The 23703-nt window shown below is 44.0% G+C and overlaps 1 protein-coding gene across 1 annotated transcript in view; it reads right to left on the bottom strand.

Moving 5' to 3' along the window:
• The window catches only part of LOC144149787 (carboxypeptidase inhibitor SmCI-like), a 196399-nt gene that overhangs the window by 105477 nt on the left and 67219 nt on the right, over positions 1-23703 (bottom strand). Inside the window, exon 3 of the mRNA XM_077681430.1 lies at positions 16882-17061. Coding sequence (XP_077537556.1) covers positions 16882-17061 — 180 coding nt within the window. The remainder of the gene's footprint in view (positions 1-16881; positions 17062-23703) is intronic.

Here is a 23703-nt window from a genome sequence, read left to right as displayed (position 1 = left end):
GTATAAACACTAATATATAAAAGTCTAAGATGACGATTTTCACACGAAAGTAGGCTTTAGAACACGCGATGCGCGTACAAAAAATTGTTACTTGGCCGGCTGGCTCACCGGCTCCGCGTTTCTGAGTATCAGCTTCGATGGAACGCTGGCTGGGCTATCTCTGTGTACCCTTCAGTGCCGACAAAAAGATAAATCCAATCGTCGACTACATAATGTTCAAACATTATCAAAATCCGTCTACGGCTACCGTAGCTACACGACTTAAGAATGACGAACACTTGTTTTATATAAATGCTGCCGTGGGCTACTCGAGGAATCTAGTGCTCTCACCAGGATGGGGTTGCCACGACTCTGCTCGTGACATTCTCTCTGGTAGCCTTCGATATATCAAAACTCCGGGGAGTTATCTTGTTTTTCTGGACGACGTCAATTAATCTGCTTTGGGTTTGGTGCGAATCCAAGCAGGTTTAGTGGTATTGGTGGCTAGTCGTCGGAATTCACGTTTCCAAAATTACACGCGCAATTGACAACTCCGTAGTAACTGGAGTCGAACATTTATCTGGATTTTATCTAGACCTGTTAGCGTCCCATGTGTATTAGTATACGTAGCGCAATTCTCTGTTAATTGCAGAACACTTCATATTCTCCTTTTTCTTCTTAAAATCGGCACATCTGGCTTAATATATCTGCCATTTCATTGAAGGAACTTGAGGGAGGCCCGCTGCTGCAACTGCAATGTCTAATATGAGTGGTTTGATCACTTGACGTGGCGTATTTTTCGTTTTTCGGTTTCTGCTGCGCTTCTAGGGGCCGAGTGCCTGGAGATCCCGACATTTTAGAGGAGGGAGTAGAAGAACCAACAGGGCAGCTTTGAAATTTTGTGCGGGAGTCTGAAGAGAGGGAACCAGGAGCAAGGATTCGGACCCGTACTTTGGATAAATCGCAGACGAGGAGCCGGCCTCACAACAATACTGGGCGCAGGTTCATATCTGACAGGTGTGACAGCCGGTTCTTTGCTGGCAGAATTTAGGGGAGTATTCGCTGGTTCGGGTAACGAAATGTCCTAAATAGTGGACACATGTGAAGTTATACTTGTTGGAGAGGGCTACGTGGCTGTAGCGGCCTTCAATTATGGCGCCAGATAAGCCACTAACTTACGGGACGCATGCTCTCTATTCCTAGTGGTTAACTGAGTCTAACCAAGGACACACCTTTCTCAACAGCCGCTCCTATAGGCGATGCTAAAGCAGGGTTAGCAAGGGAAGGAAGTTCGAGCTTGGACATTGCTTTTCGTACTCCCACGAATATTGCACGAACTGCTGTCTGTGTCAGAGCAGTCTGTTTGGCGGCTTCTCCCGAACGCTCCCTGCCGTACGCCCCCTAACATAAAAGCGGTGCTTTTCAGTGATTTTAAGCACTTGGGCTTTTTGCGCTCATAGTAGGTTGCTGCATTAACCGCACTGCACAACCAACATTTGATAATTTGAGTAGAAAAAGAGTCGGCAGAATGACTGCCACCACAAGAACGCCAAAGCGGGAATTATTTTCACCCCCTTGAGGTGTCTCCATAATGCAAGCTACGCAGAAACTGAAGAAGGCGAGGAGAGAGATGCTCGAATCGTTAAACCAGAGGCCAAACTTTAAAATCAGTAAGGCTACCGGAGCCCACACTTGTGGCATCATGGACTCAGTTGGGACCCAGTTTCTGTGTACAACGCGCCTGCAGCTGTACAATGATGTAATTTCCATCGCCGCAAACTCTTCGAGAATCTCCTACGGAGTCATATCAACATCGACACATCGACTTATTCCCTCATCACATACCACATGGGGGAACAAAGCAGTCCCCTGGCGAGAAGCCAACACAGTGCCTTTTAGCAGATATGTATTACAGGTCATATCTGACGACCTACAGTTGATGCCACCTTCTCCAAACAGATGACCTTCGGATATTTCTTCAAAGCTCTCAGTAGCACCTCAAGCGAAACCCGCATTTATCGGGAGGGGGGGGGGTCTTTAGCAGGATGGTTTCGCCTCTCATTGAAAGCACAGCCACAAGGATCCACGTGCCTCTACTGCACTTTAACACCTCCACAGAAAAATTCTGCTGTGCAAGGTAGAACCGCCTGATGGTTGGCCGATCATTTGAAGTACAACATTCCAGGGGCGGATCTACTTCCTAGAAAGCTACAACGCTGACCGACACGTCCGCTGGGGGATTCAGCGCACAGCATCCGTGGTTGATGTTTCTGTTGTTGCTCCTTTTTTTGCTCCTTTAGGTATGGTGCCCACCCAATCAGGGGTCGCCAAATGAACAGAAAATTGTAAAAATAAAAAGAATTCCTATTTATTACTGGGCACTCATAAAAGATAATTTACCCGGTTGGAAGAGTTTGAGATCCATAAATGACCGAAAATAAAACGAAAAACAAACGAGGAAAAAGCAAACTATAAATTCAAGATGAGAGTAAGCAATCCCAATCATAACATGAAACTTAAAATATTCAATGTATACGAAGCAGAACAAAGCATATATCCCGGCTGCAGAACCCCGTTTCAGACATCCGATATCTTACTAGACCAGGCACTGATAGGTAAATCACCAGACTGTGAACCTTCCGTCATGATATTATCTTATTCCCTTGTGTACTTTTTTGACCTTAGGTTATTCTGGCGGTTTCCTTGTGCCGACATCTTGCCGGCACATACAGACCGAGGACGATTGCACACAGTGTGCTCTCGGATGTTTTAAATAAATTTTCTCGTCATCCATGCCTTGTCTGCCGCACGCACCAACAATATCATCTGCCTCATCACAATGCTTTCCATTTTAAATTGGTTATGTGGACTTTAAAAATCGCACGACCACGGAGATACAGGTACCCGCAAACAAACGGCCACAAACACAAACAAACACCATTTCATGTAAAACTGCCCGACTACAAATCTTTAGTTGGCACCCAGCTTCAATACGCGTCGCCTATCTGGACCCGTCATCATGCATACTGAACCGACGCACTAGAATTAGTCCATAATGGATCAGCTACATTCATTCATTGCTCATACGCATACAACATGTTTCATTTCTTAAACAAGTATCCGACTTTTAAACCTTAGCATTTTGTTCAACAAGTTGTATCACAGTTTACGCGGTCAACCCCCCGATATTTCTCTTTCTGCCCGCATATCTCACCGCACTACTCATTCTTTCTATGTCGAGCGGCAACATGCCCGTACCACGACATATGCAGCCTCCTTTTTTCGCCCAGCCTCCGACAGGTATGCCCTTGCCGCTGATCTTGACACCACAATGTGCCACTCAGCATTCACACAAAATGTACTCGCCTCTATTCAATTTGAATACTCAAGAATGTTCCTGTTTGTAACCCTGGTTATCGCTTTGTCTTTTTGTAGGTTTTTCTTTCTACAAGGTGTTACGCCTGTTAATATTTATACCGATCGTGCGTATGTATTCTTTTCCGTTCCGTAGTGTCACCCCTGTTTGTACTTATACCCATCCTGCATATGTAGTGCATTTGTTGTATCTCTTTACCACCCCTTATGTATTACCCCCTCTAGGTGGTCTTTAAGGGAATAAAGTGATGTGGTTTGATGCTTACCATTTGCACTTTAGCCAACACATAGGGAAAAGCAGGCAAAAAAAGCATCATCGCTCCCAGGGTGGGAACACACCAGGCAGAATTAAATATGGCAGTTTAAGAGCTGCCCCTTTGGAAAAAAGTCGGGGGTTTCGGGTGGGCATTAATTTGAGGGCGCCCTAGAAATCAATAACTTGTTGCTGTCACCTTTTGTCATTCTAGCAAGCTCTTTTTCATTATTCCCCCAGTCGCCACTACCTACTGTAAACTGGATTCTTGTAAACTGGATGTTTGTACTGCTTGCCTGTTTTTTCAGTGCTGCACTGGCACCGTGCACGCTATCTTGTGTAATTCTCAAAGCACAGAACACATAAACAAGCAACAAAAAGGGACAAAGACACAGCACTGTGTCAACGTATCTTTTTTTCTGCTTCAGTGCAATCTGCATCACGAATGTGAAAATAAGAAATAGGCGGCAGTCGGAACATTATGCTACAATTCCTAGCGCTTCCTATACAATGCCACCACTGGGGTGTTGGGGGTCAGCTGTTTGGGCAGCAAGACTAAGTTTAGCCAAGTCCTATTCCTCATTCTGAGTGGACACAGCCCGTAAACCACAATGACCTACTTTAATTTCAACATAGGTGCTCTCAACAATCAACACCTATGTGTTGTGAGGCGTCAGTAAAAGGCTCGGCCAATACTGTGGCGCAGCATCTGCTCACAAGGGCCTGGACCAAGCAAGGAGATGCGAAGAAGAAGCACTTCAGCCTAGGCAGTAGCGAGACGGTGCCCCTCGGTACGAAATATAAAGCCCAATTTGACAAATTGACAATGCGTATGGTACGTGGATGGACGTCGTTTCTCGTGTGTTGTTAATAGATTCCACTAAACATGAAGGCAATAAAAGTTTTAAAATACTACTATACTCTACAGTCCACAATAATGTTCAATTCATGTAACTGCATTTTCGTTAACATAGGCTGCTTTTGCAATATGACTTTGGAAGACGTAGTGATCCTGTGGCCTCACTGGGGCAAACAGCACACGATTTTTGGCCAACCTCTAAGTTGCGCCACCCAAACTAAGAAAGAAACGCGTGATGATGTACGCTCTCCCCTTCGTCGCGCAGAAAGTTTGATTTAGTGATCTCGCGATTGAAGTAAGGGATAAGAAATCAGCTTCGTCAGGACCACGCTCAATGGCCCGCAAAAATATACGATTCACACAACCTCGCCGTGCGGAAACCCAAGATATAAAGGCCAGCGAAGGAAGAAAGAGAAATTACAGTCCAATCAATAGCTTGAAAGCCCAACTTTCAATTTCAATACAGCTTTTAAAGAAGCTGGGTGCACTCTGATCAAGGTTGATGGACAGCAGCAGCATCGCATCTAATTTTACTTGTTCTTGTGGCATGCTCCACCAAATTTTCTGTCGTTTTCTGACAGATGGTGTAGTTTATAACTAGTCATGAACGTTAGCCGACACAGAAAATTATTAGAGGAAGTACAATTGAAAACAATGTTTTTCAATGAGCACTGAAAGTTTTCAATGTTTATTTAGTATTCAAAGTAACCTAAAATAATTAACGCCGCCGTTATCCTGCTGCATAAGATTTTCAATGGGGTATTCAGTATTGTATACCCCCACACTATTTTGAACTAAGTCAGCTCAAAAGCAAACGTCAGAATTTGACAACACACCTGCGTTTCAGGTATTGTGAGGTATCCATGCACAGCGGGTTTAGGTTTGCCCCATTTGTTTCTTGGGAAACTCTTCGTCCTTAAATCATGCGTTAACAAGAGAAGTTACTAAACTCTTATAAAAATGAGAACCTCTCCACATCGAGAAATTATTTGCTAATGGAATATTTTGTCCCACCAATCCGAATTTTCCAGAACGAACTACAGTTGCTTCATAGCTGAGGTAAATTGAGAGTTATCCAGAAACTATAAAAGAAGGTAATCCTGCTTTTCTGCATTTCCCAGTAGTTCCATGCAGAGTAGATACCAGTCTGCAACATTCTGCAGCATATCGTATCGCTGAGACCACCCAACTAACAGTTGTGCTCTAAGAAACCGCAAGATAATCCAGTATTCAGAAGTCCAGCTCTTGGTATTAAGAAAAAAAGTTCCCCTTTCCCTCTGTTATATGCAGGCAAACGTCGTGCACGACTCAAGTTCAGCCTAATGGTAATGCAGACTTGTGCATTCCCAATCAATTTGAAGGTGTTGGTTGGAGCACCGATCAGGGTGCCTTTAAAGCTGCATGACAGCCGTTTTTAGAATTTTTTTGGTTGAGTAGAATGTACACGTAGAGCAAACGTAGTGATACTGTCATATTCTGAGTGTATACGCCTGAAAACCAACATGTGTAAATGTTTCTCTCAGTGAAGCATACCTCAATTCAAGTCTTGTTTCTGATGTTTTGTAACTAGCCAGAAACTCCATCAAATATGATTGAAAACTGCAGCCCATAGAGCAAAAACATATATATAAGCTTCATACATGTGCATTTGTGAATGTTTGAAGACCAGCCCTTTTTCCTGTTTACCAGCAGCTATAGCTTCAACACAGCCCCAATCCCCTAAACAGATAAGTATAAGAAATGGCGGTACACAATCTGTAGGGGATCACTTGCTGTGCGCTTTCAATGTCAGAAATCCTTAATGGGAAAGTATGATGTGTGCTGAGAAGTTGAATCAAATGTTGTTAATTCAAACTTTTCATTTATTGGAACTTGTACTTTTGTATTGCTAAAATTACCCTCATTTCAATGTGGAAGAACGCCCGGTAATTCAAAGTAGTCGAAATACGTGAGTAATTCCTAAATACCCCAACACTAAACATCCCATCAGCCGCAGACGAAATACTAGGGTGCCGCTTTAACCAAGAAATCCAGCCACCATATGACATGCACCAGCTCCTGTTCTAGGTGCCACCCTCTACTGGTCGCATTTTTGGACCCTTTGGCATAGAAAATTGAAAATTGCGATGCCAGAAATGAAATGGCCTCCCCTCGAATAAGTGCAGTAAGCGTGCATTGAAGCTCGCCTGCAAGCACAAAGCGACGTTTGCTGAGTCGCAACTGAGTACTGAACGCAGGCAGGCATATCTAATGACATCACATCGCAAAAGGCAAAAATATTCTTACCGCTCAAGTCAGATCATTAATGGACTGATTGTAGGGTTTAAAGCGCCGATGCAACGCAGGTGATTAAATGCGCAGCAGTAGCTGGCTCCGAATTAGTTTTGACCACGTGGGAATCCTTAATGTGCTCTGAAACCTCGTATACAAAGGCGTTTTTGCTTTTCGCCTCGATCATTAAATCGGCCGCCGCGGCTGGGTATCAAAGCAAGTCAGATCAATCGGCATGTGATGCCTGATGCAGAACTGCTCATTGGGGTTCAATTTTATCCTGTTATTTTGAAATAAAATTTTGTGTTTGGACATATATGTCATGAGCAACAACCCAAAGTAGCATTGTCATCAAAGCAACAGAAAAATAACTGAAAAAGCACTAGAAGCACTAAGGGGCAATCCCAAGGAATTGGAAAGCGAGGGCTCATGAGAAAAGGAAATAAAAATTCTCCCGCATTTCCCCGAGGGGGAGAATGTGAAAGTGCGAATGCACGGTTGTCGGCCCGCTTGCGGCGCTTGCGCTCGGCCCCCGCAGCCCACCGCCTCGCCGCCTTCTCTTCCATCTCATCCATCGGGTTTGTAGTATCACGTGTACACCACGCAGTTATCAAGCCGCTATAACGCCGCTGAGTCGCCAACGCACGCCGCTGACGACGTAGTTTGAATGCGTTAAAGATATAAGGCGCGTCACTAACACTGATATCAGCGTCGTGTCCGTGGCTTGGTCGGTAGAGCGTCGCGCTGCGGCCGCAAAGTCCTCGGATCGAAACCTGGCGCCGGATGCTGTTTCTTTTTTAAATATAGAGGAGGACTGCTGACGCCGCCGCCGCCGGCGGTGGATGGTTTGGGGTCGCTTATAAAGTGCATTCGCACTTAAAAACGGGAGAAAAAGAAGAGCATGCTTTGCTTCTGGAACACAGCGCAGCTTTCTTCGAAACTTGCCAGGGCCTGACGACACCTCAGGGGTTTATTCAGGAGTGAGACCCCCTGTCGACGCTCCATCAGCTTCAGACTTTGGAACGAAAATCAGCTGGCCTACTGGGTAAGGATGGTTGGGCTCCCACCCCAAAGCCCTTCTGGAATGCACGAGAGGCTATATCAACCCCTGGCTTCTTGCAGCGACGGCTTTGCTCACTACAACAAAGACTTAACACAATGAATAATGTCCGCATTGCCCGACTAAGAGAACTTTAAAAGTATGACTGCAAAGGCGCGGTACTACTAATAATAGAACTATATATAGTGAACGGTTACTCTGAGGACCTGTTAGCCTAGCCTACCAGCAACTGTCCGGTCTGAACTTGCAAAACATTGTCCTGTGTGAATCCTAACCTCTTGGTTGATTTAAGGTACAATATATACACTGCTGATGCCATATCAACAAAATCTGGCGAAAAGAAACACGAATATACCAGGACAGGCTCATCGTCATGAAAGTAGACGTGTACCAGAATAATGGTGAGTTAGGATAGTTGGTATATATGAATAGAAAATGTTTCTAAAGAGCAACACTTTTTTTTAAGTTTCTATCATAAGTTTACATTGTACTGCAGGTTAGCCTAAAAGCAGTGCAACAACATTGTGCTACACAATTAGATTTAAAGATAACCTTCCCCTAATTCAAACTCTGTTTCATTATATATTCTGGTTGCCTTAGCATTCAAATTAGTGACCTTTGAATTTCACTGCACTCAGTTGTTGCTGCAGGGTTTTATTAAATTAAGCGTGCTTGGCTAATGTCGTTTCACTGGTTTGCATGTTTTGAAGCAAGCAGGGGCCACGTGCTGTTGGTGGATGAGGAATTTCTTAAAAAGTTGGTGAGAATAAAACTACAATAGCACAGCCCACCGCACTCACTTTTGCTTCTACTGCCACTTCTATTTTCTGACGCAAGTAGGCTGAATAGTTTTGCAATTCAACTGGCATCAAATGCACATATAATTAAGCCGCACAAGAACACGGGTCACACAATTCCTGCAATCAACTGCAGGGCTGGACATGAGATTGCCTTGGCTTGCACGAGGAAGTACACGGGGCAAGGAAGTTCACACATCCACATCTCAGTAATGCAGCATATGCAACGTTTAACGACAAGGGGTGATGAAGCACGTCTGCTTGTGCAGTGCTTCAGTGGCACTTAAGCAACGAACATGACTGGCACAAAGAAGAATAACGGCGTTAAACAAGATGCTCGCTAAGTTAAAACGTACTACATGCCGTCTGCATTGTTACGGGCTGAATTTTACGGCATGCGGCAGGCTTTGTTTGTTGCATAGGTGTGGTGACAACTTTGTAAACGTAAAAAAACTGCTCGTTAGAGGCAAGATAATTTATAATACAGCACGGGACTCCTCCCTTGCTGTTGTCTGGTCTCTCACGCCAGTTGTTCCACCGTTAAAATGCCATACAACTAGCCAAACAACACGCTGTACTGGAAACTTTGTATCCCATGCTGTTTGGGATAGGTCTTCCCCAATTAGCAGTAGAAGGTCAGTCTTGGCTGCCAGTTTTGTGTTACGTTTGTACTTTAGCGGTAGATGTAAAAGGGACGTAAACTTGTTCAAAAACAATGTTGCTGTATTGGGAAGAACGGCATGCTAAAAATACAAATGTTAGATTGCATTCTTTCAATATGATTGTTCTATATAGCTGAAGGACAGAAAGTGAGCACCACCTACAATGTTTCTCATTCTACGGGTTCTTCGCCAAAATCACGGACATATCTACACACGGAATGTAAAAATGAAAAGCCTGGCACTTGTGTTCATTACTTCACAGCCGTGTATCCAAGTTTTCCTGTTTTGGTGAACACTCTCTCGTTCTGTTTTTTTCCCTGACTTAACAAAATGCGCCTTCTATGCCGCGAACACAGCAATCCCGCGAGACATTTTAAGGCGTAGTGCCCGTACGCACGGGTCGCTAACGAGGATGCCTCAAAGAATATGAGAAAGCGTCCGCACAGCTAGACAACCATGGCAAATCAACATCGCGTCCCCAGTAGAAGCCTCGTGTGTAGCTGCCCGTTCGCGCGATAACTGTGTTCGTTAGGTGTTGTTGCCATTCCTTCTTGGATGTTTCCCGGCTGATGTATTTCATCTCGGAATAAAACTCGGGTATAATTGAGCACTTTGTCTTACCTTCTCTTCCTGTTATGTCCTCGTCTACGTGCGCTATCCATCTCTTCAAGATCGCGTCGCCAACAACCGTTTTTGTTGAGCCGCGCCTCACAAAACTTTGATCTTTGGCTAGTCGGTACATAACTTCGTAAAAGGGCCGGAGCCAATGTAGCGACGGGGCGGAAACAAAAAGAACAAGCGCAACTGTTTATCTACTTATCGCTCCGTCCAGCCTGTAACGCTCCCGCTTTCTTTCGAAGGAACGTTTCACACTACGCAAGCAACAACGTACAACGTATATGCCTTTTCAGATATATACTGACAAAACTGATAAAGAGTTATAATTTACTCAGAATGTTGTTTGAGATGCACAATACTCACGAGGGAAAGGCGATGACCAAGGTAACAGCTATCAGCGTGCTGTCGACTCGCTGAACCCTTTCAGACGAATTGAGCTCACAACACAATTCACTTAGCTGCACACAGGCGTGTTTCATCCAAAGTTGTAACACTAGGCGTTCCAATAAAATTAAAGGCTCTCTTCCAGTTCAGCGCATAAACTTAACTGCGTAGAACGCGCTTGAAAGGTAAGTTACGAAGTTCGTCAAGACTGGATTTAATTGGCTCATATGGTCTGGATTTACAGAATCGCCGTTTTTTGCGTTCTTAAAACAACATATAAAAAAATAAACTTTTAAACTTTTGAAAACGTAGCGTTAGTACATATTTTTCATACTTTATATATACTGGGGGACAACTTTCTGTTGGAATGGAGACAAAGGTGGGCGAAAGTAGTTAATAAACTGGTTTCGGTGTCACTTTCAGCGTGACAGATACGCATTCCCAACAGTTCATTTATTCGCATGACCTTCAGGGTTGAGTGCGCTGAACCACGATCGCCTAGCTTGCACGCATACTCGTATCACCTCCCCTCGGATAACTGATTTTTAGGCACAAGAAAACACTTTGATTGAAAAACTTGGACGTAGCGTGGATAACACCGCCAAACTCTGTAATGTTTAGAAGTAAAGGGAATTTTCTCAGAGCTGCAGATTTGAGGGCATGCGCTGCTTTGTAAACTTTTATAGTGCGGAAAAGTAAACAGTACCACCCACATGTGCGGTTTGCTTACTTAGCAGCATACTGAAAAGTAGCCCACGCACGCTTACACCGGCCAACTGGCTAATCGAACGGATTGCGGAAACTACGGCGTACCGGTTGTATCAGTCGCACTTGAGCGTCCACTTTACAAACCACAGCGGTGGTTTGTAATACACTTTACAAACGGAAGGTCATTCCCGAAGATGCTATGTTTTCGTATTTTTTGGACGAGAATGTATGCTACACAGTGGTGACGGGCGCAACAAAAAAATTTGGAAAATCTAAAGTAACACTCTCTGTCTCATATATACACACACACATATATATATATATGTATATATATATATATATATATATATATATATACTATTATATCAATCTCAGGCTACAACGTAGGAACTATGTTTTGAAAGTGCCGAGGTCACTATCAGCAAATAACGTTTGTTGAACTACTTCAGGAGCTGAAAACAGGCGTTTCGGCTCTGTCGCCTCGACTGCATTGCCACAGAGAGTTTTCAGCCAGTCTAGTTTTCATCTCTAGAACGGCTGGAATTCCTCCTTCACTTTGGGTAATATAGGAATAATAAAGCAGACAAAACTCGTGGCAAATACAAAAACACAACATTATTGGCCGCGAACCTCGTGCCATAAATAAAACCAGTTTATTATACAGCATTTTGCTCACTCAAATGAAACAAAGAAGACTTCATTTGCCTAAATCTTGCAATATAAAAAGGACTAGCCAAACATGCACGAATGGCGGGAAATCCAAACAATAAAATCAAAAGGGCTTTGGTAGTATGTTTGATATCTCAAGACATTAGGTGTGTGTAAATTTAATAGGAAAGATAACGCCTCAAACGACGCCCCACTTCATAAAACAATACTAAGCGTGTGCCTTTTTCATTCCATTAGCCTATTAAACCTCGTAAACGATCGCGACCACAGCACAGGGTGTTGTTTGGAAGTGCTCTTGGGTCATTATCGGGTTGTTTGCCTGAGATTTTTTTAAACACACCTGTACGAGGCTTCAGAATGTAGTTCTTTCTTCTACTCACAATAACGAAAAAGGTGTCATATTTTGGCAAAGGTGCATGAACATTGGTGTTTTTTGCAATAAAATAGACTTTTACTAAGTGACGGGAAATAGCAGAGCCCAATGTACTGAGTGCATGCTGTCCTGACATCACTTACCATAAAATGTTTGCTTTACATCTTCAATAAGAGACCACTTTAATTTGTGTTGCAAAATATAGTAATATTACGACCAAGGTCATCATTGGTGCACAATAAGAAAACTTTACAACTCACATTGCACAATTTCAAGCATACGGACGTTTCCAAAGTTGTGCTAACAATTCAGATGCTCTAGCATAGTAGGATAGCAACACTGAACACTGAAGTGAATTCAACCAAATATAAATACTCTAAAGTCATGACCTAAAGTAACTGCCAAACTTAAAGGGTTGCAAATTTATAAATTAATATCTCCTTCAAACAGAGCTGCCTTCGAGACTGTAGGTCCGGCTGGGTGTTGCTAAATTTTTTTTCAAAACAAGACAGTGTTTTTTACCAAAGAACTAAATATGAACTTTAAAATTCCAAATGATATTTTTTCACAAAAATGTCGAATCATTCAAATGCAGAGCTGTTTAAGATCTTTGTTGCGGCCGCAACGAAGAGAAAGAATACCAAGAAAATGCCGAGCCCAATTAAGCGTGCGTTTCGTAAAGAGCGCCCGGCGTCGTCCTGACTTACGAGTGTGCCTGCGCCACGTAAGCGGCGCGCATAAATAAAAAAAGAAAATACTTAGCTCAGAAAATACGGAGCGCACGTGAGCGTGCATCCCGCGAGGAGCGCCAAGCATCGTCCAGGCTTGCGCGTGGGCTTCGGTCAAGTGAAGGACTCGTAGAAAAAAACGAAAATACTGAGCGCACGTGAGCGTGGGCCTTGTGACGGTGGCGCGGCATCATCCGACTTTTCCTTCGAAAACACTCTGGCCATCAAATCGTGGCATAATATCTGGCGTGCTGTTCAACTACACAGTTCACGTACGCTCGCATCGCAAGTAGGGAGCACCAAACTGTTCGCGCTACAAATGCCAAGTTCGCGAAGCCATTTTCGGCCGGTTCGAGCACGTGCTAACAGGGTTGACCATGTTAGACATGTAATAGCCAGCGAACGATACGACCTGGGCCTGTCACTCATGGAGATCATTCAGCAGCAAGTTGGAAAATCTATGTCAGGTGCAAGAGCCGGGTATCCCGTGAAGGGACAAAAGCCATCCGCTCTCCTGTTCCCCCAACGTTGCACCATTAGCACAAGCTTCGATAATTTTTTTATTCACAGATGTGGCTGCACAACGTTGTCGGTGGGTTGTGACGCCACCATTTGTATTTTCGTTACACAGGCAGAACGATAAAGTAAAAAGGTGGTTTTACTAAAGAAAAACTGCTAAGAGCCTCAAAGTTTGTTCGGGCATATATTGAGTCTAGTTTATTTATTACGGCGTCAGCCCTTATATTTCCAAAAGCAGTATTCATGGTTTGCAAAACTGGCACATTCACTAAGCAGACCTCTAGGTAACCTACAAAGGTACGCCTGCGGGTAAACTATAGAAGATATGGCTAAAATAAATGTTACTGCGATAGACACCTACCAGCTTAAACTGAAATACCCGCAACGTATGAACTAGGTCAGCAAAATATTTCTAAATAGCGTCCACAAATAAAGTATCAGCTATACAGGAAGTACGTCTCTAATATGGTCGAGATAACATCCGAATATAAAGAACCAGCAACCCATTCTTAATATAAAAGTTTTTGGTGAAATATTGCATGTACTTTGGATGTTTAATAGATATAGCGATAGGGCATAGCCTTTCAGATCTTTTTGGGACGTCGTGGATATCTTTTTGGTGTGCTGTGTTGTTATGGCTCTGTTGCGGGGGTATGGAACACCTTTGTTTATATTAGTGGTATGATTCTGCAAAGGAAAGTTTGATATCCACCTATATGCAGCTGTACGGTTGCATATAGGTGCTTCCTGGACAGGACGAATTTTCCTTCAACGACGAAGTTTCTGAGAAAGCTGTGTAGATTTCCATTGAAGCCGTACGGTTGCATATAGGTGGATGGCAAACATTCGTTCGCAGAAACCTACACCAGCTTAGATATTTCTCCGCCATCTGGTCGATTAGTGGTATGATTGCTCATTATTCAAGACTCATTTGCAAAGGGTGAGTCCCAGTTTTCTGTTAATAACTAGTACGTATTTATGATATGGGAGTTTTAACAGACTGCCTACTTGGTGTGTTTTTCAATGTGCTGCTTATCGATACGGCGTTGGTTACATTCGGAATGCACGAAGCAGTATGTGTGTGAAAATTACAGGGCCGTCCCCACCTACCCCCGTTGAACATCTCACCACAAAACTCTTCTGGTGGTTCATGTCTGAAGCCCTCTTTTCAGAAGCAATTTACGTTATCACGATAAAGTACGCGTGCCAAACTCCGCGGAGCAGCATGCGGCGAAACGGAAAGAAAACTACAAAAGGAATAAAGGTAAGTCAATAAAGCAAAAAAGGTCGTGGGAAGCCGGAGGCAGAAGGTGCACGCAATTTGTAGAGTCTCTGAACGACGCATACGCTCCGAAGAACTTACAAATCTATTTTAGAAAAGGATTTCAGAGCGCGGGAGACGAGGACAACAAAGACGAGGACAACACATGACACGCTCTGTCCTGTTTTCTTTTTTGTCCTCATTTACGCGCTTTGAACGTTTAACCAAAATAAATTGCCAACATGCCCAAACTTTCACTTTACAAATCCAAACCTAACCCGTTTCTGACCTATATGCCTGCCTGTATTCGAGAACTCCAAGCCAGGGTAACCCTTGGCACGGCCGAGGCATCCAGGAAATATGTGATCCGCGAGCTTTCAGCTCGACCAGATTATTCAGACCACCTCAACGCTGAGCGACGTATGTCTGCGAGCCTACGATAATGCGGACAACTTAGTAGCACCCGCCATTAAGAGGTTATATTTATGCACGAGCGCTGGGCAGAGAACGCAGCATAATAGCCAACCACACCTACCCCCTAACAGCCGGCCCTAACTAACAGCCGGCTCACGGCTCCAGTGCGATGTCGAAGCGGCCACTGCACAGGAGATTGAAGTTATGTATGTGTGACATTTTATAGTAACTACACCAGTTAAATTTTTCTCTTTATAATTATGTGTCTAGCAAGGGTTTTGTGATTATACTTAGTCTGTGTCCGACGACATCATGCATGCTTTCGTGTGTCCAGTATTGTCAAACCTTCTCTTCCAAAAAACAACCTCGCTGGCACAATTATCATATGTAATTATATTTATCCTGTTATCTACATTATCATTATTCCTGCCCCAACGGAGCGTGGACATACCTTGTCTATGCATATTTGTTACGCTATAGGCGTCAGCCTGTTGGGTAATTGGTCAGAGCAATTTTTGGCAATGGGCTAGACTAAAAAGACGTTGGTCCGGTTTATTTTACCGCAGAAAGAAACTAAGATATTTTTGTCTAAAAGGTGTGCAACGGTTTCAGTTTTATGTTTCGATAAATACTGGACGCTCATTCATAGCAGCCTATTAGGGTTTATATTTTTTAATGGCTGACCGACTACCTGTTGAATTTCACCAGTAACAAATGAACACCGGTGCGCATCCATCTTGCCCCACCAACCGTAATGTACCGTCAAGAACTATGCCGGACACTCCCTCTCCTCAGGGGAAGGCCATTGTATGTGCTTTACTCAAACCGAACCTTGAGCGACAGCTACAGTAATACCTGCAGTAAAGCTTGAACATTACTTAGATGTACTACAACAACGTAGTGTTGCCTTTCCCAATCCTCATTTCCATTCCCTACCCACAGGGCTTTAGAGCGTCCTCTCTGCAATAAAGTCATTCATTCAGTCATTCATTATTTTAACAGTGCTACAGGAACCTGTAAATTGCTCCATTTTTTATCCGGCCGCGGCTCACGACAAGCAATATGGAATTGCACTTTCGCAAAATATTTCCAGCCTATTGGCATCCTTCAGAAAACGGAATTTATCCTGAAAGTATTATAAAGCCGTACCAGAATTGGGTGTTTTCTGTGTTCAAACTACTTGAAGCTTTTGAGCACTATCATGTACATGGTCTCTAATTATTGAGAAAAACGAGGAGAACGCCACTTAGTAAATTGGATTAAAACAACTGCCTCTAAACTTAGCTCTAAATTCATAACACCAAAACTGCTGAATGTTGTCACTTAGCGAATGATTACGCATATTTGTAAAGAAATAAAAGTTTATTTCTGTGAATTGCTGCTCTTCTGGAACACAAGAAATACACTTTGCGAAAGAGCATTCATTGGTGTTATGTGCGCTAGCAAGTGTTGGCGAAACGAATACCACGGCGTTTTCCCTATAAACCTTCATTTTTGCGCTCTCTTCTTATGAAACAGCCTAGTTATATCGAGATAAAGATCATCCTAAAAAAGAGAACCCCTCTCCCTATAAAATCAGATAGCTTGTGTAGAATAAAAAGAATTACAGGAAAACTCCCGCTTGGCGTCGAACATATCCCACAATCGCGTGCAACCAGACGCTCTCAACAAACCAAACACAACACAAACACAACACATGCTCAAAGCAGTAGGGTACACCAGTTTTATAACAATACGGTTTATGGCATTTTGGTAGCACCCAACGAAATACGATGTGCAATATTTTGACGCAACCCATAACAGCTTCAATATGTGACTGCTACTATTACCTAACCTTTTACATTGTTGTGCATCTTGGGGTAGATTTCTCATTAAATATTTATTTGTTTCTCACATATTTATGAAACAACATTACGAGCCATTCTTAATACTTTTATCATGTGTTGCTTACCTGCACACTCGGTGTAGCATTGTTCTTCAGTAAAAAATACTTTTCTATAGTTTTGACACTTCTCATTCTCAAACTTCACACATTTTCTAAGGTCGGGGTCAAACCAAATTCCTTTCTTGAGCTTCTGTTGTGGGCACGGACCTTTGAATTTTATGGCCGCACAGCCTTTGTAATCTCTGTCTGCATAAAAAAACAGTACAGCCTGTTGTCATGCTGCTACAAAGAAAGTGACAGGTATTGATTTATAGACATTAGGAACTCAATACAGCCAATAATTGGGAAGATGTAAGGGGGGAGTTAAAAAGGGTGAACATTGCATAGGAGGCAATAATTTAAAATGGAGGAGAATTTCAGGAAAGAGGGAAAAGTTGAAATATTTCTGAACGTTTATTATGGAGACGTGGTCAAAGATGCATTGCGCAGTAGACGTTTTGCAGTCAGAAAGCTGTTAATAGCAAATAAAACATTCCCATAACAATATAAATTTCATGTTTCAAAAAACCACAGTATACCGGAAGGAAACAAAATCGTGTCTTTGCTGGCTTTGTTTCAAAGGTTGTTGAAAAGGAGTATTCTGGATCTCCTGGATGAAACTGCGGCTATTATCTCCGCGACGCTGTCTCGCCCTCTCGCCCTCCTTTCCTAGCCTTCCCATTATTAGCCTAATAGTGTTTTACTAAGTTATATTTCCGTTCTTGGCTTTCGCAAGGTTTCCGCTCGACACATTGGCCTGATAATGACTGTTGGACTTGGCGTTTGACACAATAACTCTAGACGAATTCTTTTGTACTGTGTCGTTGAATTTTTAAAACTTTTTATGTGTTTGCTTTTTCAAAAATGACACACACGTTCTTTTTATAGAGATAAACAATGATAGTATTGTGAACGAATTTATGTTTCGCTGTAATATGCCTGAAGTTTTTTTTCATCTAAAAAGGTATAACAAGTTTAAAGCATTTTGCAAACATAGCTACAGCGCGAACTGAAACAAGGGCACAGAAAAACCACGGGACAAGTCCTCATCTCTGCGACTTTTTTTGTATTCTTTGAATTCGCATTGCAGGTATTGTTTGTAAAAGCAACTGCGAAATCTTCCAACGGCCTATTTTTTAAGTATAACGCATCCTACCGTGTGGGTTTCGCAGATGTTTTTCCCACAGAAACCTCTCACTCTACATTTTTTAGGGGAGGAGGGGCGGAAGGATGGCCGGATCGAAAATTATAGAGACAAATACAACTTTAGTACATTGTGTTTATCAAGTAAGACTATCGTTATTAAAATACTGGATGATGGTTTGCTTTCGGCCAAGCCCCATCCGCGAAACCATAGTGGCTATGAAGAGTGACGGGCAAAGGTACCAACTCATCTATTGAGAATACAAAGTGTTTTCTTCTGTCTCTTTTACTGATGACACTCCATTGTAATTAGCTGAGTGAGGTTTGGAACGACTATAAATTTGTTCCAGGGGTCACACATAATTCTGTCGGTCTACCTTGAGTTGCAGATTATGTAGTGAGTACTAGTGACAGCTCTGAAAACGTCTACGATATTCCCAAATTCACTGCGAACTACTCTAAGGGTATAAGTCAATGAAACTTGGTTTGAACGACTTTGACGTCAATGCACAGCCGTCCTAGCGGCTGAGTTGATAGAAAGTATTTAGGGATCTTTAAGGCGAACTCAAAGCTACAACGGATGCTTATAACATTACAGTAAAGCGTCGTTAACTGGAAATCGGTTAGTTCGAACTTACGGGTAATTCGATCTGATGCAATGGCCCCGCCACAGCCCAGTATATTTAAATGGTGGAACACTCAAGATAATTCTTACGCATCTGTATGTAAAACGATTGATTCGAACTCGAAACCCCTGGTTTCCATCGCTCCTTGCAGAAAACGTCAGCCGGCCCAGAGTGATTAGAATGTGTTGCAAATGCAAACTAACCAAATTTACTAGAGATGCAAAGCACTGAAACAGAAAAAACATTAGTGTTGAGCGCGCTATGCGGCTGCGGCAGCGGCAGCTTATTTCTACTCAGCCGCGGGCGCCGCACAGGCGGCTTATGCAGTTGCAGATTTTCTGTATGCCGGGGATGCTGGTCTGGCCCTGCGATCACGTGGCTTCTGTAACAATCTGAGCTGTAGAATGTGCGGCATGTGTTGGTCGTCGTAGTACTGCTTTTGTTTTTGCAGCGGAGGGTAGCCTCTTGTGTCGCCTCTTTCGTTCCCTTGGGGCTTCGTCACCGACAACCCACTGACTGTGCCACTCATGGCGAGGGGTAAAAAATTCTCGGCTAAGGATTTAAAAACGAAGATAGAGATTTCCACATCCCACAAACGTGTAGTACAGCCTAATTTGCTATAATGAGATGAAACGTTGCTTCTTCGTGTTCTGCTAGCGCAGTGTGTCGCGATATGCATTCATTGTAGCGCCCACCCGCTAATTGGAACTTAGTTCAATTTGAACAATTTTATGGTACCTTTCAAGTTCGAATTAACGAAATTGTACTGTATTACCTTCGTAGATGGTCATGTATTGAGACCGGCCAGGAGTTTTGCATGGGTACACCTTAATTGTGAAGTAACTTAGTGCGAGGATTAAAGGAGCGTGCTTCAAAGCGAGAGTCCTTGTAGCGGTCCATTTCAGGGTACTGATTTCCACGACAGCCGCATTAGGTTTACACCAGAGGGCAATGGCGAGAAGGTGCTGTGAAAATTTAGCGTCGTTAGCGGAATCTACCTACACGGGAAGTTATTTATATACTTCGTCTCTCTAAAATGACATAAAAATCTTTGTATTTATAGCTGCAGAGCAAGAAGTTAGGGCGCTCACCCGGAAAAGTGCTTGTTATACAAACTTTAAAAGATTTTTCAAGGGCCCCAACAGTCAATGATATTCACCACTTCAGGATTAACCCAAAGCCTCTCAGTAAAGTATAGGCCACCACAAAATTTGCTCTATCTGCAGTAGCATAGCAACAAAAACGCTAAAAAGGGAAGCTGTAAAACAGCCACTTTAAACAAGCGTCTTCAGTGCGCAAATCTATATAAAAAGTGTTCAACAAAGAATACCACAGGATGGCCTAGTGGAAAGGTTGGGGCAATATTATCCGGAATTTCTACTCCAACGGGAAAGCATAAATCTTCATTGCACCTCACACACCGCGGTAGTTTCAAAAAAGTAAATCTAAATGTCTTACTTAGAGATCTACGCTACATGTGGAAAAACAACTAATTAACAGCCCAAGTGACACTATACATAAGGTAATACGATTTGCAAAAACCCTTTGTGCATGCCCTCGCTTAAGAAAACGAATCCTCAGAAGAAATGCCCACAAAAACGTTCGGGCCACCTCAACAAAAAAAAAAACCGGGGGGGGGGGACGAAGAATGCAGTGTGAAACTGTATTCCTGGCGCCTTGCAGTTTTTGCTCACTCAGAGGCCACTGTTTTGGGGGTAAAGGTATACAGATTGGCTGTGTACCTGGTATCTTGGAAGCACGGAGCGTTCTAGCACGAAGCGTTGGTAAAAGAGTATCCAGGAGGATTTTTTCCGTGACTACATGAGGCTAGAATGACAATAAAGAACAACGACATGAGAGGGGGCTAGCTTCAGCCCCTAAAGGGCTTTTGCCCCTACAATGGGCAGGACGACCGCAGACTATTAAGTAGAGGAGTGAGAAGGTGTAGGTATAGGCATACCCTTTCCGCGAATGCCTGCACATGCCGTCCTCTTAGTGACCCCAACGAACAATTGAAATTTTATTATCAAATTTTACACCAAAATACGGAAGCTTTGCTGATCAGGTTTTGCTATTTCTTCTGATGTTGAAGGACCCGATTAGTTCCTTCGCCAGGACGTGCTATTTTTGAGTACTTTGTTATAATTCGGGAGCGATCGCATGGCTTTTGTACTCACTCTACGCGGTGATGCTATGGTGATAGGTGTTATTTCTCATCGATAAGTGGTGTTTCCTTCATCAGTCCTCCGTGTCATGTTAGCAGAATCATGTAGACGACCCCGTACCGCCCTCACGTAGACCTATTATGCGTTTTTGGGGTAGCTGCAGTTTTCGTCGGTCGTTTCGTGATCCTGGTGCATAGGTTACGCACGTTGTTGGGGTTGCAAAAAACCAACCCAAACTCTGGGCCTGACAGCTGCAGTTTTGGGGCTGTGTGCCATTTAGAGGATGCCTGCGACACTTGCGGGGTTCCTGCGCCCACGCTGTCTATCCTGTGGGCAATGTTGCCTTTCATTTTCTTTTACACAGACTAGTTTGCCGTTCTAGAGCCCACTAAATAAAACTCTGAAAAACTGAAACGTGTCGCCCTAAGCAACGAACTTCTTTTGAACCTTGCGATGCATGCGATGTGGTTAGAACCCTCGTGAGGGAACATATGGCTTTCCCCAGTTGTCAAAATTAGGCCGTCTCGCAAACACACTAAATGTATCCATCTAAATCAGGAAAGGTTCTTTTAAACCTACAATTATTTACGATATCACACATCTTCGAATGTTGCTTTTGTGCACGTGGTGCCCAACAGGTTGCTCAAGACTGGAGGCAAAATTCATGTAGAGAAATTTTATTTTTTAACCCCATCCAGACTAGTTCTTTCAGGGAACGGCGTTGCGGTATTGGTTTAATTTGTTACAACAACAGGTTTGAATGTGAACATCTTCGACAGAACTCTGTCTGGTTGGGTTAAACTTAAGAGGCAAATACACCAACTAAGGGCGTTTATTCAAAGCGGTCCCAACGATTCGGAGCCAACTCGGCTCCTTCATCACGGGTGACTATGTACGACAAGAAGCAGCGGTTATATAGGTGTCTTCTGCCTTTTCTTTTTTCTTACTGGATTCTTGCCCTTGCGCGTCGGAGGCCGTGGGCGTAGATGATGGGAAGGGCTCCGAGGGATCTGTTCAGGCCTTGCCGGTTCCCTTGGATGTGGCAGGACTCAAGCAGTAATTTTTGTGAGTAATTCGTTTCGGTGCCAATCACCTGCGCGCCGTCAAAGTTAATCCGGTGGTCAGCTTTTTCGCAGTGCTCGGCCAGTGCACTGCGCTGAGTGTCGGACTTGCGAACGTCGTTTTTGTGTTGGCGGAGGCGTTCCGGGAAGTTCATGGTCTCCCCAACATAGCTAGCGGGGCATTGTGCGCAAGCAATTTTGTTGACGACCCCTTGGGATTTTTCTTTTGGCGGCCGCTCCCAACCCAACCAGACAGAGTTCTGTCGAAGATGTTCACATTCAAGTCTTTACGCCTCGACTTCGGCAAAGAGGCAGCAGCGCTGGCAAAACGTTACGTAAACGTCACCAGAAGCATCTCATCCTTCAAGAATCACCTCGCTTTTACGAAGACCTGCCGGGTCTTGGACGTCGTGCCTCGCAGCCTCCAGCTCAAGCGCCTGGTCCACACTCCTGAAGGAAACAACATCATAGCGCAAGCTGAACGGCGTTTAGTGCGCGCTCGAGTCCACGAGTGCCAAGCGATCCTAGGGAGAAAGCAATTGGACCTTTTCTTCCTCCGCCGGCAACTGGAGCATCGCATACCAGGCAAGTTTGATTCACTGGATTCTTTTGCAAAAAGTATCGCTTCGTCTGCATCAGAAAAACATCAGGCATCCCATGAAAGCAAGCTTTCGGCACTGAAGAAAAAAGAGGCCACACCCGCTAACCGTGCCAGCCTTGTTGTTAATTTGTCATCCAGACAACTCTCTCCTTCCGAGACGGACGTTCTGGCCAAAGGTCATGGCTTTAACGTTACGACTACCCGGCCCCCTCTGGAAAAAATGGTGACTGCCATCGAAAGTGGGATTATGCGTCTTGAGGCAGGCGCACGAGAATAAGTCAGACTGAAGGTGATTGGCGTTCTCGGGAGCATTCCCCGACAGCACCTCCATAACTTAAACGCAGATGAAGCCGCAGCCATCTGTAGCCTACGGGATGATGATAATGTAGTCGTCCTCCCTGCCGACAAGGGAAATTGTACCGTCGTGCTAGACCGCCAAGCCTACGAAAGCAAAATTCAAGACCTCTTCGATTGCTCAACGTACGAAAAACTGAAAAAGGACCCAACCCCCCAAGTTCAAAGGGAGCTTAACAAACTTCTGGCCAACATTTTCAAGAAGTACCCCGATTTCCGAAGCCTATATGTGCGACTGATCTGCCGGAATGGCTCAGCGCCTGGTTTTATGGGCTAGCAAAAATTCATAAACCCGATGTGCCCCTCCGGCCTATTGTGGACTTCACGACTTCACCACTTCGAGCCCTGTCTAACTTCCTTCATCAGGTTCTCTCCCCTCTCGTCGGCAAAACGTCCACCCACGTCAAGAACGCCAGCCACTTCGTCGAACTTGTCTTCGAAGTGCCGATCGACCCTGGGGACAGACTCGTCTCTTTTGACGTCGTGTCGCTTTTCACCAGCGTCCCTGTTTCCCTGGCCGTCGCAACCGCCACAAGTGCTCTCGAGAACGACGACAGCCTGAGCTCCACGACGTGCCTCAGCGTCGGCGAGATAACGCAACTTCTGCAGTTCTGCCTGCAAAGCACATATTTCTGCTACAAGCAGGAATATTTCAGGCAAGTAAGTGGCACTGCGATAATGGCAGCTATTTCAGTGACCACAGCCAACCTTGGAATGGAAAAAATTGAAAGGACCGCTCTGGAAAATTTCCCCGAAAAGCCCAAGGTGTTTCTCCGGTACGTAGACGACTGCTTTTGTGTCATCAAAGAAACAACAGCAGACAACTTCCTGCCGGAGCTAAATTCGATTGAACCGGCCATCCAATTCACCATGGAAAAAGAAACGAACAGCACCTTACC

This window comes from Haemaphysalis longicornis, unplaced genomic scaffold (genome assembly GCF_048455015.1).
Source record: "Haemaphysalis longicornis isolate Haplotype H1 unplaced genomic scaffold, Haemaphysalis longicornis Haplotype H1 scaffold_8, whole genome shotgun sequence".
In the NCBI taxonomy this organism is placed as follows: Eukaryota; Metazoa; Arthropoda; class Arachnida; order Ixodida; family Ixodidae; genus Haemaphysalis; species Haemaphysalis longicornis.
The sequence above is the reverse complement of the archived record's forward strand: the minus strand, read 5'-3'. Positions and strand labels throughout refer to the sequence as shown.